Consider the following 18,013-nt stretch of genomic DNA (forward strand, 5'->3'; position numbering starts at 1 on the left):
TTTTAGAGTGTTTCGGTTTTATAAGTTGCGCTATATTATATCATCGTGAGTGCAGTGAATATAGTGCACGTGAATTATTATTAGCACAGCCGATGGGCATGCGGAATTTTCAGCACTCGATTTGTAATAACGTAATTAACAGTTCCGAAGCAACACTTCATGATCATGAAACACAAGAGCACGTCAAGTCCAGTTCAATTTTAATTAGAAAATAATGAACGGTAAGGCGAAAATTACATAATTAAGAGCTTCTGATGTTATATCATAGTTTATATCATACTTTACTGAAAATGTGCAGTAGCTACTCGAGTTTCTGAGGTTTCGCGTTCCCTTACGGATGGGTTTTTAAGATTGACTAAAAGTAAAGGATAAAAGAAAAAGAGGGGAGATTTTTTTTTCCACGTTAATCTCATAAAAGCCGTCAACAAAAACTACAGCGAGCGAGGAAAGACCCAAAGGATAATTTTTGTTGCCAGCAAGAGGGAATTCCATCTGAGTCGTATACGCTACAACAACAAGGCTGGGCATCACCTCATACTAAGCAGGCTATAGTAATAAATATAATTATGTAGTTTCTTCACGTCGTGGGGATTCCAAAATATTTTAAAACAGCTGAATCTCTCACGAACAAAACACAGTCGTGCACTGAACCAGGATGAAATAATGAATAGGCGATTATCTTTATTTTGAAAATAACATGAATGTAAATAGACCTATTATAACCATGTTTTGTTTTACAAGATACTGTTGGCTGCATATTGATCCATAAATTTAACAAATTAGATTCTTCAACATATTAAAAAATTAATTAACGCTACATTGAATAAGATCTTCGTAATAAATGTTTCATCACCTTAGATAGATTATTATCACTATCCTCTTAGGTAAATAGGAAGAAACTGGAAGAACTCGAATGGCATTATGTTACAAATTTCTCCATGACACCTACATAGGAAATACTTTCCTCCAATTATAATAATAATAAAAAAAAAAACACTTAGATTGTTACTATAAACAAATGTACTTAAGATTCAACTTTGTGTTAAAGCAAATAGCTATTTAACGTAAAAATTCAAGTAATTCTGTATTTAGACGCTTTCTCTGACTTCCCTTGCTAAACTTCTTTTTATTTGTCTTCAAGGTTCACCTTATTTTAAAGTGTTGTTTCTTAAGTGGCTGTCATCGAATGTGTTTTAACATCATTTACGTGTTACGTTCGTCCTAAATAAGATTACACAATTTTCACAAGCCTTCAGTATGTCCAACGATTATTCCTATCGTTTCTAAAAATTTGCAATAGTTGGTATTACCGTTGTTCAGAACCAACTACACTGAGAAAGGGCACTGCTTGAAACTAAAATCGCTATTGTACTTTTTTTTGACATTTCACGACTTGCAGAAAAGCGTCAGGCCGAAGTTGTGTTTAATATATTGCGCTTCGAATTGTTTTTTCGGTGTAAATAGGACGATATCAACAATAGGTGCGTACTTTCTCCTTTTAATCTTTTAATACAAACTTCACTTTGGCAATCTACGGAACAAATTATGTACAATATGCAAGAAGTGTATTCATCCCGTCCACAAACCTGATGGCGTTATCTGAAAATTTTTCAAAAAAGTACTGTTTTATGAATTAAATCAAAAATGGTTTATCTCATTTTCCTGAAATTCTGGGAAAGCCCTGTATGTAGGAGATGTTACTTAAATATTTACCAATTGAATGATATTTAAAATTAATATTTCAGCAAGGTTATTTTCACAAATGTTTAATTTCAGGATATTTTAAAATTTCACAGCCCCTACTGCAACTACTCTAAATAAGAATTTTGATTTTCATGTACTTTAAAATAATTATGAGATGCTAAAAAGACTAATAGTGTTATTTGAAAATTTTGACAAACCTCACTTGAAATGTAACCGCATGAATGCTTCTTTTCAGTGGTTTGATAAATAACTACACGCATCCGGAAATACATATTACAATTTATATTAGAAACTACATAACGGATCTCGTTGGAATTTTTGGGTAATACTAATATTGATATAAAAGTTACAGGACCTCAACTAAAGTTAATTTGTTCGCCCTTTGCAAAAAGCCGATGACGGCGTTTCAAAAATTATTAATTAGCAATGAAAAATGTTTTGTTACCATTGTTTCAAGTATTGTGAATGAAATACATAAGATGAACACATCGCAAGATGATTTGGGATTTAAGGAACTTTTTAATAAAACAAAGAAATGTTGGTAAACTTTTATGCAAATCGATTAATGCCAAAATTTTTAGGACACTGAATGTGAGAGAACTCAATTCAATTCGTGTACCACAAAAATAAATCACAATCTCTCGATAATTGTTTCTTGTGGCCAACTAGTGTGGCAGCCGCTCGATGTGCCAATATGGATGCTTTCATTAAATGATTCGATATATCACTTTCATGCTTTATTATTTACTTTTTGCCTTTTGGTGCTTCTAATGTGTTACTAAGCGGCAACAATAAAAAACGAATAATTCAAATTAATATCAATTAATCGTGTAAGTTCAATGTTTGAAAAGTTCCGTTTCCAATGGAAAAAAAATCATGGTACTTCAACGAAGAAGGTGGGAATGTGATCTCGAAACTGACCACTAATTGCACTGATTTCACAAAAACAATGTGATCACACAATACGTTAAAAAATGTAGATATGATTGATCTAAATTTATAAAGTAGGATGTTCCATATCCATGAAATAAAGAAATATTATTCAAAAATCATTATCAACAAAAATCGATTTTATAATATAGCTACTAATTGCTGAAATAGTTTATACAAAACTTAAATAATTTTTGTTGTTAAAAGGAATTATAGTGACTCAGAAAATTTTAAGTAAGACTGAAAACTAGAGTACTGAAAAAGCAGAGAGAAAGTAAGTACGCCCATTGAAAAGAAAAAAATCTATAAAGTTGTTTATTCAATCATATTTTAAGATGACATCATCAATTCTTTAGCACTGATCAACATATTAATTGTGATTCTACGTAACAAGAATTATAATGTCAACCGTGTTCGCAGAATTTAGGAGAAATCAGATGAGGCCTTTTTTAGACGTTTGATAAAATAGACAACATATTATGCAGATCCATTCTAAAAAATAAAAGTTAACTGTTGAAGTACAAACAATCTCACGGCGTAATTTTCCGTAAACATATATTTATAAGTTTTTGAGGTGTCGTCATTAACTTTTTGGAATGAATTAATAAGTGAATTCTAATTAGTGATCTTAATTCTTAAACAAATATTGGTGTCTTATTCGAATTTTAGAAACGTTGATTATCTCATTTCTGCGACAAGTCGTAAAATTTGTTTATAAAAACTGTATTTTTTAAAACAATCCCTACATGCAAAGTTAAAAATAGGACTGGCTTACAAATAGCAAGCAAAACAGCAGGTTATGCGTATATTTGCGGTAACAAGTACTCACAAAGAAAATTCTGACAGAGTAGATAAGTCGTTTCCGAGTTAATCTAGAAAATAAGTAATTCACTGATTCCGCTAGGATCTACTATACATATAAACATTTTTAAAATATAACAACGTATTTCTGAAATACAAACAATTTGGTGCGTCACCGAAAAATCTGTTACTTAACATGCTGTATTGGAAATTTTATCGGGATTTATTTGACAGCACTTTCAGATCACGAGTTTTCTGAAAGGATAATAAATAATTAAATTGGCCTGAACTGATCTTATCTCCGAAAAAATGGATTGCTGCTCATTTGACTGTGTCAATGGAAAATACAAAAGATGAATAAATGTAAACAAAAACAAAATCCAATTTCTTTGCGCGATGTCGTTCAAGTAAAAAATATGTAATGTGTAAAGCGTTTATGCGAAAATGTCTTTTTTTTGTGTTTTTTATACACTTTTATATTTTTTTAATGAACAATTAGTTAGCGAAGCACAAAGGCTTTTCTAACTTTTACATCGAGTTTTTTCCGTGTTGTAATGTTGCCAAATAATACACGTTAAGCATATTTAGTTGTTCCTTAAATTTTCGACATTGAATTAGAACATTCCAGATGAATTTGAATTTTTTTTAGAAGGCATTCCTATTATTTTTGTAACATCCTATACATTTGAAGTAAAACGGTATAACTAAAGATATTTTAGAAACAATAATGAATCTTGTGTTATTATTGATAATATACTTAAGAAACAGGTAGGCAGCGCGTCAGTAAAATCGCATCTATACAATTAATAATACAAAAACAAAATCCTCTGGGTTGTCTGTTAGACACCTGACAAATAAAATTGGCCGGTATTTCTTCATAACAAACCTAAAAAAGGAGAGTCACACCTGTCCCATTAAGAAACCAAAAAAATAAACGTAACAATAAAAATTAATTTTAGCTGTTGCATTATAACTCTTGGAATCCTTGGCCAAATTTTTCTTTTTGTTTCAAGAAATGCCAATATGAGCCATAACAAAGCAAGTCCGGCAAACTACTCAATCATCACGTATGAGCCGCACTATACAAACAACATCTTCAAACATCCTCCTCAAGAGGATATCATCAATTCCGAATGACTAAACCACCTTATAAATTATGCATCCCCCTGAGCCTGAAATGAAAATCGAACCGCCTCAAGAATTTCCAATCGCGATTTAGATATTCCTGTCCACGAATCAAATAAACCACTCGACTCCCAAATCCGGGTGATAGGAAAATCCGATAATGGAGCGTCCTTGTCGGGTCACGTTAAACTAGATGACTGTGATGTCCCCACCCGAAAGCACCGGACTCGAGGTACGGAAATCTGGCGCTCCGCTGAAACAATGCATTTCAGTACAGCCAAGCCGGCCGAACCATACTACACGAACCGCTATGTAAACTCGTGTGTCGAGTGAATTGTGTCCAGTGCAACAGGGGTTACAACTTATTGGATACACGCTGCGTCACGCCAGGAAAACAAAAATGTAAGAAAATCCTTGATAAAATTGTGTTAATCGAAACAAACAATATTCGCGCTAGTACTAATGAAAAAGTCCTCACGAAATGACGACTTAAGGGGACTGAAAATGTTAACACTCCTTGAGGATAATTTTGCCTAACCTATTGTGCAAATGCAAATGTTAATAATGGAGGTGGCGCGATGGAATTTTGTGTGATTAGACAGGAAGAGCATCTCCACCATAAAGTGCATTGCTTAAATATCAACAATTTTATTGCAACATCCCACAATAACGAGTCGCTTAAACTTGGCAATTTAATTAGTTAAATAAGTGTTCAAAAGGTTAAAAAATTAATATTAATGATAATAAACGTGCTTGCATTCGTTCCGTTGACCAGCGTTTAAGATCTGACCGAGTGAAAGAGGTGGAGTCGCTACATTCCAAATTGGAAGGTCAAAGGACGAGGGTTTGAAACTGGTTTAAGACACCCTTTCTTCCCATTAAAAGATTTCGCGATATAATAGGTATTGCGACGTAAATGTCAAGCCATAAAAAATAAATTTGGACATTTTTGTTTGATTAAAATAAGGTCACAGAAAAGTTGTCCTTGTCGACTGATTCCATCACAATACACTAATCAGATAGTTCAACAACTTGACGCTTTTTCAGGTGAAACACGAAAACAAACCATTGTCCTTTAGCGTTACAACATTCTCGACAACTGTTCGCTGCTATTAAAAGAAATCGATTTCGAGCACGATTAAAAAGCGAACTTTACGCTTTGTTAATGATTAAACCTGAAAACCTGGCAGAAGAAAGCTTTATTTAACAGGTGTTTTTTCCAGTGAAGTTCAATGTTGATAATCGTCATTACGCAGATGTTCATTTTCTCCGCGACCGAAAACAATCAAATTTGCTCAAGCTACGTACTTTCTGTTTTATCAAATATAATTGGTGACACTGGAGAAAAAAACTTGCGGAACCTTCACCTGCTATTCCACGATCATTTATTTTGACGATTAATTAAGGAACTAATGCACATTTTAATGAAACTGACCTACATTGTTGAATTTAGGATCTGGGAAAATGTCGACGAAGAATAAAAGAGCCGATCTGACAAAAATTCCCAAGGATCTGTAATTAATGACAGTTTAATGCGGTAATTGCGAAAACTGGTCCTTGCACCTTGTACACCGCTAATAGATTTATAATATTCGCATTTTGAACATCTCGTTAATTAAAGTGGCAAATATTTTTCGTTCATCGATTTGGCGCCTGTGTAAATCGCAATCCAAATTACACTTTCAACATTGTCCCTTACTCCACTATTGTATGGTAATCGTGGTGTTTCGACAGTAATGCTCTAACATTTACCACAAAACCAATAATTAAACGCCGCCTTCCAAAATGCAAATCTCGCCGTTTCTTGCACCAGTTCACGCATTTCTTCATTAACAAAGAAATCATAGAATGAACTGTCCTTAGCCTTTACACCCACCTACATCTAGTAAAAACACAATTGCGCTCGTCTATTACACATCTCCCGAATTGGAAGAGATTGCATGCTAGCATAACGTGATTAATTGCTTTAAGCCGTGAAAAGCAATTACTTAATCTATTTTTTCTTTCATCGCACGCTCTTTTTCTTTCGTTCGGATTTAATTACCGCCGTAGCGCCTAACCGTCAGGTTTGAAACTTTGGCACGTTAAAACCACGCCTGTGTCCGTGTCACTGCTTATTATTATAATAACACATTCCAAAGCTTCACCTTCATTTTAATTCAAAATAATATCGCAATAAAACATTTAGGCAAGTGCGTATTTTTAAATTTATGCAATAACGCGATTATGTCTCTATTGTTGTGAAGTCGGGCGTATTGTTAGAACCGAGGACACATATGTACCACAATAACACTTGTCAAGTCTTGTGAATTGGTTCTTGAAGACCAAGATCTAGCGTGACATTGTCCTGACTGTACCGGAAAACCACTAAATTTCAGCAGGCCTAGACATAAATGCAGCCTCAACACAGCCTGCAATCCGGTTTGAGCGAAACAATGCACACAGGGTGACATAATAAGTACAAATTACGAAAATATGGATTATAAAAGAGTGAATAAACACATAAGTGTAGCATTGTAGTAGTAAATAAACAACTACTTGTGACTATACCGTTTTATGTAAATTCTGACGCTTTAAGGTGCCGGAAATTAATTCAGCCGGTTTCTAGACATTTTAAGATGTGGTATTTACAGTCGTCGCATCCTTGTCCTTCGCTTTTTTTTTGGATTGTATGACATAACTGTGAATCTTCTGCTCGAAAATCTTCCTTGCAACGTAAAAAAAGCAAAAGTTTCACAAATTTAAATTCCTTTTCGGTTTGATTCCTCGTTACGCTTTACCGTCAGTAATTAATTAATAAGTGTAGCTATTATTATATTTTACTTCCTAGTCGTTACATCATTGATAACCCCTTTGCTTTATCACATAAAAAAGAAAAACATAATTCAATACGTTTACTAGGGCGTAACGTTTATTCGATTTAAATGAATATATAGAGTTACTTTTATGTTGCAATCCAATTACTGGTAAAAATCAATCATGTTACGAACAAAAACAAGTGTAAATAGATCCTTGCATCATGCACGTTTACGTCAAAATTTCACTTTCTTGAATTTTAACAAATACTCGAAACCAGAAAACTAGAACAGACATTGTTATTAAGAGCAACGGCGACATACGTGTGTAGAAAAATGTCGCCAAGCGTAACCGTTACAACACGCAGATTTAAATATTCGCATTACGGTATTGTTAAAACAGCTCAATTTGTAACAATTAGTTAACGTTTTGACAGTTTGTTTACTTTCCTTAACCACTCTAATTTGGAAACGAAATCGCGCTTTCTTTCATCCGTTCAGTATCAACGAAACTAGAAAAAACCAGTCCTTTCTCCTACATTTTCCGCGTTAATTTTCCGACTCCACCTACCGGCGTCTCGATGACAAGGCCAAAGCATAAAACCACAATAACTATCTCGGATGAAGGTTGATTAAAAGAAAACGGGTGCGAATTCTGATGTTTCCCGTTCACTATCGCCGCAAGTCTTGTAGGAGTAAAGATTTGGTTTTACTTTCATTGAACGAGCGGTCGACGGTGTATATTCTGCGGTCGCAAATTAACTTACGATAATTTCAAATGAAGATTCACTTCACGCTCAAGAAAAATACGTAACCTGTACGTTACGAAAAGTCAACAATGGTGACTACATCGCGACAACTGTAACTTAATTAACTTATTGTTCTCATTTTTATTGCAGATGTCCTGGTGGCTTCTATTGTGCACGCTAGCAGTTTGGGTCCTCGCCTCTTCAGCAATCGAAGATCGAAAAATCCACAGACTAGTCGGCGGCCACCTTCGAATCTTTCACGATTCGCTAGATTCCGAACTGTTAGAAGCCTTAGCCAGTGGTTCGAAAAACAAGAAGTCACAAAAAGGCGACGATGAGGAAAAGAAGACTCTATCGCAACAAGTATCCGACGGGAAGTACGGTCTGATCCAGAGGGAACTGTTCGCGAAACCGTCGAAACGTCCCGGTGTACTCAGCTACGAGAACAACCCAGAAGTGCCTAAAGATAACATCAGCAACTTGGGTGGATTAACGAAGAACGATATATGGTTAGCAGAGAACCATCTCTTGGTGCTGAAGGGTGGTACTTATCCGCCTCCGGATGATAAAACTGACAGCTCGCCGACAGCATGGCCTGCAATCGACGACTACAAAGCGCCCTTACGTCAAGTCAAAATCCCGGCACATCCAAAAGTGCCGCCGCCATTTCCAGTCCAACTCACAGACGACGGCCCCTTGCAAATCCTGGGCACAAATTCTTCGCGAACGATTAATGGCACGCTCGAACAAGCAAGCTTCGCCTTACCACCCCCTGAAGGCTTCGACGCGACTCCGTACTTCTCGCCTAACTATCCGTATCCGCCCAACTCTACTTCCGGGCAACCTCCGTACCCAATACCTGCTTTCCCTTCGGGGGAGTACCTTCCGGGGGCGCCGTTCCCCCCTTTCAATTTGAACGGTACTTTACCTCCTTTCTTCGCTTCTTTACCCCCAGGCGCCGCAATCCTACCACCCCCAAACCTAACCGAACCGTTCGACGAAGACGACCCTTCGATCTATTATCCTCCGCCATACAGTTTTTACTACCCAAAGGATAACTCATCTCTTGTACCGCCCGGACCTTTGGTACCGGGAATCGTACTACCGCCACCTCCAAATTTCTTCGGGCCTTTGGAACAAACAACGAAGAGACCAATCACGACAACGAGAAAACCACATCGACAGAGGATTAAAACAACGACCACTCCTTTGCCTCAGATTCACCCGACGACTACCGAAATACCTCCAACTTCGGTACTGAACGACAAAACGACGAAAAAACCTGTGAGGATCTTCCCAGTGCACATTCCGGCGGAGATCAATAACGAGCTCAAACCTATAGTGACGACGACACCCCCGAAGGTCGTAACGGTGTTGTCGGTGCGACCTCAGACAAAGAGCAGGACTACGTCACCTAGAACGCAAAAGACACGACCCCCAACGGTCACCGTTCTCAAACCGGTGAAATCTTCGAGTGAAGCGCCTAAAGTGTACGTGTACGAGAATGAAGTTCCGGGTGTGTACAAGACTCAGACGCGTCCAAAAACAGTAGTGAGTACAACTCAAGTGCCGCTCAAAGTGTACTATACTACGTCAAACGATATAGAAACGAATTCTATAACTCATGCCCCAGAAAAATACCGCATTAGTGTTTCGAATCCGCGAAGGACTAAACCGACCACGAAGTCACCTTCACAGTATTACTACTACGAAGAACAACCGATCAAGGAAGTTACCACAAGGAAGCCGTTCTATGACATACCGAAAGAGTACTACCTTCCAGCTAAACAATCGAATCCTTCACCGACCGTGCAACAACAGAAGTTTATTTATGTACCGAGCCGTCCTTACAACACACAAAGACCTCGTTATCGTTTCGTACAAACACCAAAAACTGATACTTTCAGTATTCACATAGCGAGACTGCAGAAACAAATTCATCAGTACTACACGACCACAAGACCGACCTACAGACCAACGTATTCACCGAAACCTGTCTATCAGTTTAGTTTTGAGGCTGCGAACTACAGACCGCAAAGACCGCAAGTTGAAGATCCACAAGATAGATTCAGACCACTACCAAAATACAGCGTCCAAATTCAACCTGCAATCGAAATCATACCTACCGAAGCTCCGGTTTATCAGAACACGCCACCACCAAACTACTATAGAGTAACAACAGAACGACCTGTCGCCTCTAAGTATTATCAAACTGAACGTCCCGATTACGAATATGAGGACAATATCGAAGAGAAGAACAAGAACACGGCCACCCCACGACCTGTCAACCAATATGCATACGAAGTCACCCCTAATCCCGTTTATCAAGGCTTTTATACGAAACCTGACGAAGGTTTCTTTGACGAAAACACCAGACATTACTTCACAACATTTGGACAAAAACTACAAAGCGCAACCACTCCGATGCCACAAACCGCCCAATCATCAACCCCACAAAGACAGAGGCGACCTGATCAATATCAGCAGAAACCTATCAACTTAGAAGGAGACATAGCCGTCAATTATTTACCCCCTCGTCCAACCATCAACCCTGACGCTGAATTCGTGCCAATCAATCCCAATCAGCAACGGGTAAATTACCCACAGGTAGTAAAGTACACACCTAGACCTGCTCAGTACGCTCAAGAAAGTCGTCAAAAGAATCGAGGGCCCGAAATTGTGAAAGCCGTGCCTGTAACGGCCGAAGGTCAACCGGGTTCGTTCATTTCTTATCAACTACCGGGGGATGATGGGGCGCATTTTTATTTTCTAACGCCTCAGTTGGCTCAAAGTCGTGATCAAGGAGCTGGTTTTTATTATTCGCAACCGAACGTAGCGAGGATACGAAGGAATAAAGAAAGGTGAACCGTTGTGATAAAGAAGTGACTCTTAGGACTGTGAGTCATTGGCGATTCCTATCTTTAATTTAGTGCCTATTTTAATTGGTCTGTGATCGTGTACCGCCAACGTACTCAAAATCTGAAAATTAATTTAGAACTGTTTTTACTGTAGAATAGGATGCAAATGTTCTTAACTCACTGAATTGTTATTCTCGCCAGAAAAGAGTGGTGCGAAATCAAGAACGCGATCTTTTGTATGAGTTAATATTTAATTTATTTATAAAGATTTGTAGTATATCAAAGTGATAAATTATTGTATTGTTAGACCATACGAACATTAGGCAACTTTGTTAAATTATTTTTTTAAATAATAAACTGCTACAAAAAAGCGACTCTAGATCTCTACACCCATAAATCTTATTACAACTTGCGATTGTAACCCAAAGGTTATTCAAACTAATTTGGTCGTTCCCACCCATTGTTCCATTAATCAGCTATTTGTTAGTACCATATAATTAAATCTCCGTCAGATAAATTCATCAGATAACTAAAGACTTTAATAATTACCCGAATTCGGTTGACATTAATGAACATTCCAAAAAGACTCACCGGTATTAAGTTCCTGTTCAGCACTTTCGTCCTTCAATGGCTCGTCGAAAAGATGCAGATACACTTCAATGGCACATTTGGCTGCTTTGAAATAAAAAGGATGCCCTCTAAGAACATCTTCCAACCGCAAGAGCCCTACGTAGGACCGCAGCGTCATTTTCCTCATGCAGTAGGTGTGGAAATCGAACTGATCCTCGATGATTTCCGAAAAATGCTACAAAGGCAAATTTACGATCTCAACTAAACCAGACACGTTATTTACCCTATCGGTCTCGTGACACTTTTTGAGAGCTTCTCCGTACTTGCCGAGTCGTTGATAGGCTAAAGCACATTCCGTTTCGAACCACATACATTGCATTTCGTTAAGATTTTCCATGGCCGAAACGCCTTCTCTGGTAAACTTGGCACATGTATCTTCCGCTTCTTTGACTCGATTTGCCCTGAGCATGTATTTGGCGCATTTCGAATTGATGTAACGGTCGGCGGTGTCGAGGGCTTGCGCCTCGTCCAACCATTTGTACGCCTCTTGGGGGTCGCCGGCATGCTGTAATTTTGTAAGATAATGGTTGTATTAAAATTACATTAAAAAGACAATTGATGTCGTAAAATATGAGAGAAAATAAGACAGTTATGTGAATTTGATAATTCCCATATTAATCATTATAAGTGCATTGTGGGTGAGTCACAAAGAACGGGTTTATCCTTAAGAACAATAATGCACCGAGATTAAGTATGTACAGTATCTATCTACCAACCGAATTGTTAGGTGATTGCGTAATGCATATGTCATATTTTTTCATAAAATTGAAATTGTTTTACACAATGTTGAAGAGTTAAATGTAGAGATTCACTACTGATATACATTCGACTGCAATTTTATCCGAGAAATATACAGTATGTTCCCGGATTGAGTTCACAAGAGGAAAAAAACTGTATTTTCTATTTTACAACAAAATGACATAGGAATAACATTTTTTGCGTAATTCAAAACGAATAAATCTGCAATTAAAACTTCAATATTCCTGGTCCATACTCTTAAAATTAATTTTTTCATATTTCTAAGTTCTTCGTTACTTTTATTTTTTTCGATTTTAAGGACACAGCCTGATAATATTAAAATTTTAATTGCAGATTTATTCCTTTTGAATTAAGCAAAAAATTTATTTCTATGTCATTTTTTTGTAAAATAGAAAACACAGTTTTTTTTTTCCTCTTGTGAACTCAATCCGGCGACATACTGCAGAAAATAATTTAAAAGTGGAAAACTTCATAAAATTTTACAAACTTGACGTGCTAAAGTAAAACTCATGCACTTACGTATGCAACCAATATTACACAGTTTGAAAAAACCAGATCACACTTAACTATGTCACAAATATATTCAATTTCTGGTATTCTGGATATAGAAGACAAACTATTTAAAACAAATGTTTTCAAATATTAACTAATAATGTTCCAAGTTTTCCTTTTTGCCTCAGTTTATGTCTAACAATGTTAACTTATATTGTATTTTCTGGATTCATTCTGAGGTGAAACCAAATTATTCCCCACAGGTTTTACAATAAAGTGTATAACTTTTGAAAATGAAGAAAACTGGCAAATAATTTAAAATTAAAAAGAAAAACATTCAATATTACACAATATAATTTATCAACAAGAATTAATCATTTAACAATCAGATATTATGTTAATGTTTCAAAAAAAAAAGTAACTTAACATAATGATAACACTTTATGGTTTTAAAACACAAATGTACCATCTAAAAAGAGTTTAAAAATAAGGTAAAAACGAACGCACACAATGAAGATCACTGCTTTAAAATTTTTATTTCTATTCAGATAGGTCGGTATTACGGTTTCGGAAGAATTTAATTACATAATTATATAACGGTTTTCTTTTATCACTTTTATAAATGCTATGTTTACACGGCTCGGGTCGACCTTTGCTGGTTGGTTAATCAGAGGATTTTCATATTTACCATTAAAAATAAAAAACTCAACAATGTTTTGTAACGCTACAGCCGATAAATGTTTTTTTTTATTAACATACAAGAAATGGAACTGACTTTTTTTGGCATATTAAACTAATTAGAACACACTTGCACATCTTTGAGCAGCTTAATCAAAATTATGAAAATAGCGTAAAAAATTGATATTTACACTGTTCGTATAAGAGATATATCAACAGAATTATTTTTAAATTTTTCAAAATATGCGGTATTTGGTTTTTAAACTAGTATCAACGAGGTATATGAGAAAACATAATAAAAACTATCATTAGTACTAGAAGAACTAATCAAGTGATTTGTTTATTTTTATTAGCTCTTGTTTGCGAATAACGTGTTTTACTCTATTTTATGTAACAATATGGCACAACTTATTACATAACTAGTTTGATTTCGACAATGAAGACTAAGTTTAATACTTCGGTTAGTAACTAAAAGAACAGCATTACGCTAAAATATCTTCCGAAAATTTGTCTCTAACTCAGACTAAAAAACCTCAAGTCAATGTCAGCATTGACGACATAATATAGGACGTTATAGAGCGGCAAAGTACAAAAATATTGTTATTATTTTGGTTTACCAGAATCGGAGCAAAATGTGCCAACAAACATTAGCGAAGTTACAAACAGAGTAATAGTGACGGACTTATTTATTACGTTCTTTAAAACCCGATGTTGATACAAATATTTTAAAATTATGTAGAGTGGGGCGCTTTGATCCTAATAACACGCGTGAAAAACCTGTAAAAATTATCTTTGAATCCGATGCTTCAATTTTTTTACGCCACTCAAACGACCTACTGCATACGGATCGCTTTAAGAATTGCAGATTTTTTTTCTGATAAAACACCCAAACACATGAAATTTTACAAACAGTTAAAAAAACAACAAAATGACAATTTTTAATGGTGAAACGGACCTAAGCATAAGATAATGATGTCCCCAGAATAGTAAATAACAAAGTTTCTTCACGTGAGCCTTTAAACTAGATTCCTCGTCCAATTATGGTACCTTAATACACAATTTTCACCAAAATGTACGCGGTCTAAATTAAAACTTTTTGAATTCTTCAACTTGGTTTCGTCAACTACCTATAATCTGATAACGGAAGCATGGTATTTTAATGAAGTGTCCAACAATTAATTATTAACGTTTTCCCTCCAATTACATCGCATTTCGTAAAGATAGAAACTTTGAAGATACCAATCTTTCAAGAGGTAAAGGAGTTCCTATTGCCATCAGGAACGAGTTTAAGGCAACTAGCGTCGATATTTCACATGTTTCTGATGCCGTACCGATGGTGGACTTGCTTGGTGTAAACATTAATTTGAACTTTGAAAGCATATATTGTGGAATATATATCACCTTCTAGTAAGTAGGTACGATAATTATAAAATACTCTTTGAACTTATTAACGCCCTAGAAAAATCACACAGCAACAAAGTTATCTTTTTAGAAATTTTCAATGCAACATTCTTTCTACACAACCAATACGATAAACGCACTTTTGGTATTGAACAATTTTAAGGAGCTTTATTATTTTACCCACTACCCACAATAATACCCTCAACTCTGATGATCGCATGTTAGATCTAATTTCTACAAGTTTTGTTTGTACACCTAGCAGGTACATTAATCCACTTGTTGCAAAAGATACGTTCTACCGAGCCTTAAATTTTGATTTTGAAATTAAAAAAGTACATCGTACTCCGTTTCCTTTGAACACTACTAACAAAGAAGTTTTTAACTTCAAAAATGCCAAGTTTCCATTGTTATATCAAAACTTTTTAACCACAAACTGGTTGTTTCTTGACAACATTAGTGATGTCAATCAAATTTGTTCAGTATTTTACAGCACCCTTAGAGATGTGTTACCGGGATTGTTCCTAAGGTCTGTCAAATATCAAAAAGCCTATTATTACCTGCCCTGGTTTGATAAAAAAAATAATTCGATGTATTCCTATAAAATTTTCTATGTTCAAAAAACAGAGGAAATATAAAACTGACTTCTTTATCAATAATTATCCTTATAGAAAATTCATTCACGAAGGTCAAGTACTAACAAACCCGAATTCTATCGTCAAAGCTTTTGCGTTATTCTTCAAAAGTGTATTTGGTACATCACATCCGAACAACATAACTAATTTTAAAACAACTAACACACCGTTTGTGTCTGTCGAACATTTTCTGAAGACAAAATCTTTGCAGCACTAATAAAACGTTTCAAAAATTCCTTTACTTAAAGTTAATATTTCCTATAATTGGGCGTAGCCTGTTAGGAATAAATGGATTATTATTATTATTTCGAAATATGTAAAACTTACTTAGTAAAGCGTAATGCATAAAACATAAATCTAAAAAACCAAACATTTTTAAAGAAGTATCCCATGTAAACGTGATGCAGAAAAAGAGAACAAAAAAAGTAACAGTTTTTTGTTGAATGAGTCGCTTATAAAAAGACCTTCAGAATGACATTTCTTTTCTAACAGTATTTTTCATCCTCATTTCTGAAGCTAAATAGGCGACGTGTCTGTATTTTCGAAAAGTCGAGTCGTTTTTGTATTTCGAATGGTTCACAGAAAATTCATTTGAAGATGTCCGAGTATTGAAAATATTTATTTATGACACACTATAGTAATTTTAATCAACTTAATCATGGTCAAATGCAAGCCGAGAGTAACAGGTTCCACATTTAAGTATCCACTTTTAAAAATATGTTTTATTATTGTAAGTAATTCAACACTGACATTTATATAAAAATCGTTCAAATTGTATAACATTCTGTAAGAAATTCAGTTTATTTAAGAAGAATTTTCAGAAAGAGAATTTGTAAAACGCTGTCGATTAAAAATAATATCCGTTCGCAAAACTCCCGCACTGTCAGAATGACATTCTGTTGGTATGAGAATTAATCCCCTAAAAGATTTTTAAGTTTATATGATTACCGCCTTGAATTTCAAATTTTCAAAATTAATGAATGAAAAATCAAATGTTTATTAACTATTTTAACTTTTTGATTTGCTGAAGTGTTCATTGTATTTAAAGAACTTGTCAGTAATTCAAACAAATTGTAGCACCAGAAGCGTAGAAATGGACAGTAAGGTCAAAAATATATATTATTCAAAAAAAGCTTTCGTTGTCGTTCGTGTGTCATACTCTTTCTTTACTTGAATTGATAAAAATCTTCAGTTAATGTGCTTTTGACATTTTTATTTGACAAGTTATTTTTAGTTACTAATTTGTCACTAGATTGCAATTTTGCAACATATTGTACAGGTTTTTCACATCTCACCACTGAGTACACTCAGGTCATTTTTTCCAAATCTGACACTGACAGTGCGGGAGTTTTGCGAACGGATATTATATACATTTCCATACGTCTAAAACTCAATAATTAGTACTGAAATGTAACTTGTCATAGCCTTACGATTTTTTGCCAAAGCAAGTTATTACACCGACACTATTGTGTATTGTAACTTTTTATTATTATTTTTTACTAATATTGATTAATTTGGAGATTTATACGGTGTTAGTCAGGTTTCCGTGAGTAGAATTGTATTAAAAGTAGCTCGAGCTTTGGCTTCTCGATTACCTCAGTTTGTTAACTGGCCAAAAAACGTTTTTGGGCTCAAGCAAAATTTTTATAATATAGGGCATTTCCCGGTGTGGTATATATTTGACCGCCGTTCTCCAATGAATATTCATTAATTTATTAATTAGTTAATAGAAGCGTAAAAAATGGTTTAGGTCATTTTGACGTTGTTATACTACATCATACCATTCCTGTAAACCCACTGCAGTTGCACTGAGTTAAGTTAATTTTTGTAAACATGATGGACCAATTTTCCCAAAATGGCACATCCAATACAAAATGAAACCTTTATTATAGCCACTATACCCAAGATCATGGTTTTCTAAATAAATAGTAACTAATTTTTCGCTTGTTCTGTTTTATAGTATAAGTATTCTCTAAAGCGCTATTTTAGCACTAGTTCTTGAGAATTAAATTCAATCTAAAAATCCCACTAATAACAACAATGCTAAAATCACACAATCTACGACAATAAAATTTTAAAATATCAATTTCGATACCTAGCCCTTAATTTTTCTTCTTCACCTTTACCTAATAAATAGGGAAATAATACGACTTAAAAATCCATCTTTGATAGATAACACAAATCAGTTTCACAATTTTACTCTTAATAACAAGTAGTAACTTTATACAACAAAAGAGAAAATTTCTCTAAGATGGTACTATTTTTTGTACAACGTAATTTCCCTGTGACAGTCCAGCCAATATTTCATTTTCTTTCTTCCAAAAAGTAATTAACTACCTTAGGAAAATTTGATAAAACTAAATTTTGTAAATAAAGCTGATAATAAAGTAAAAGCAATTTCGAATGGGTGATTAATATCATTTTTTTAATTGTGTTCTTTCCACATTTAAAAACCAAAT

General features: G+C 34.9%; 2 protein-coding genes across 2 annotated transcripts in view; one reads left to right on the plus strand and one right to left on the minus strand.

The window, feature by feature from the left end:
• The window catches only part of LOC135131585 (N-alpha-acetyltransferase 15, NatA auxiliary subunit), a 66,530-nt gene that overhangs the window by 42,226 nt on the left and 6,291 nt on the right, over positions 1-18,013 (minus strand). The window contains exons 7-8 of the mRNA XM_064059399.1: positions 11,816-12,097; positions 11,554-11,767 (exon numbers count right to left, since the gene is read on the minus strand). Coding sequence (XP_063915469.1) covers positions 11,554-11,767; positions 11,816-12,097 — 496 coding nt within the window. The remainder of the gene's footprint in view (positions 1-11,553; positions 11,768-11,815; positions 12,098-18,013) is intronic.
• LOC135131576 (uncharacterized) lies at positions 4,821-11,330 on the plus strand. Its single transcript, XM_064059390.1, has 2 exons — positions 4,821-4,962; positions 8,255-11,330. Exon 2 carries the CDS (start codon positions 8,255-8,257, stop codon positions 10,967-10,969), a length of 2,715 nt encoding a protein of 904 aa, XP_063915460.1. The 5' UTR covers positions 4,821-4,962; the 3' UTR covers positions 10,970-11,330.

Source organism: Zophobas morio, unplaced genomic scaffold, assembly GCF_036711695.1.
Source record: "Zophobas morio isolate AGI-343-1 ecotype UQ-CSIRO unplaced genomic scaffold, CSIRO_AGI_Zmor_V1 ptg000002l, whole genome shotgun sequence".
Taxonomy (NCBI): Eukaryota; Metazoa; Arthropoda; class Insecta; order Coleoptera; family Tenebrionidae; genus Zophobas; species Zophobas morio.

Excerpts from the sequence above, each read along its gene's own strand:
- LOC135131576 (XM_064059390.1), top strand. The coding sequence starts at position 8,255 with ATGTCCTGGTGGCTTCTATTGTGCACGCTAGCAGTTTGGGTCCTCGCC.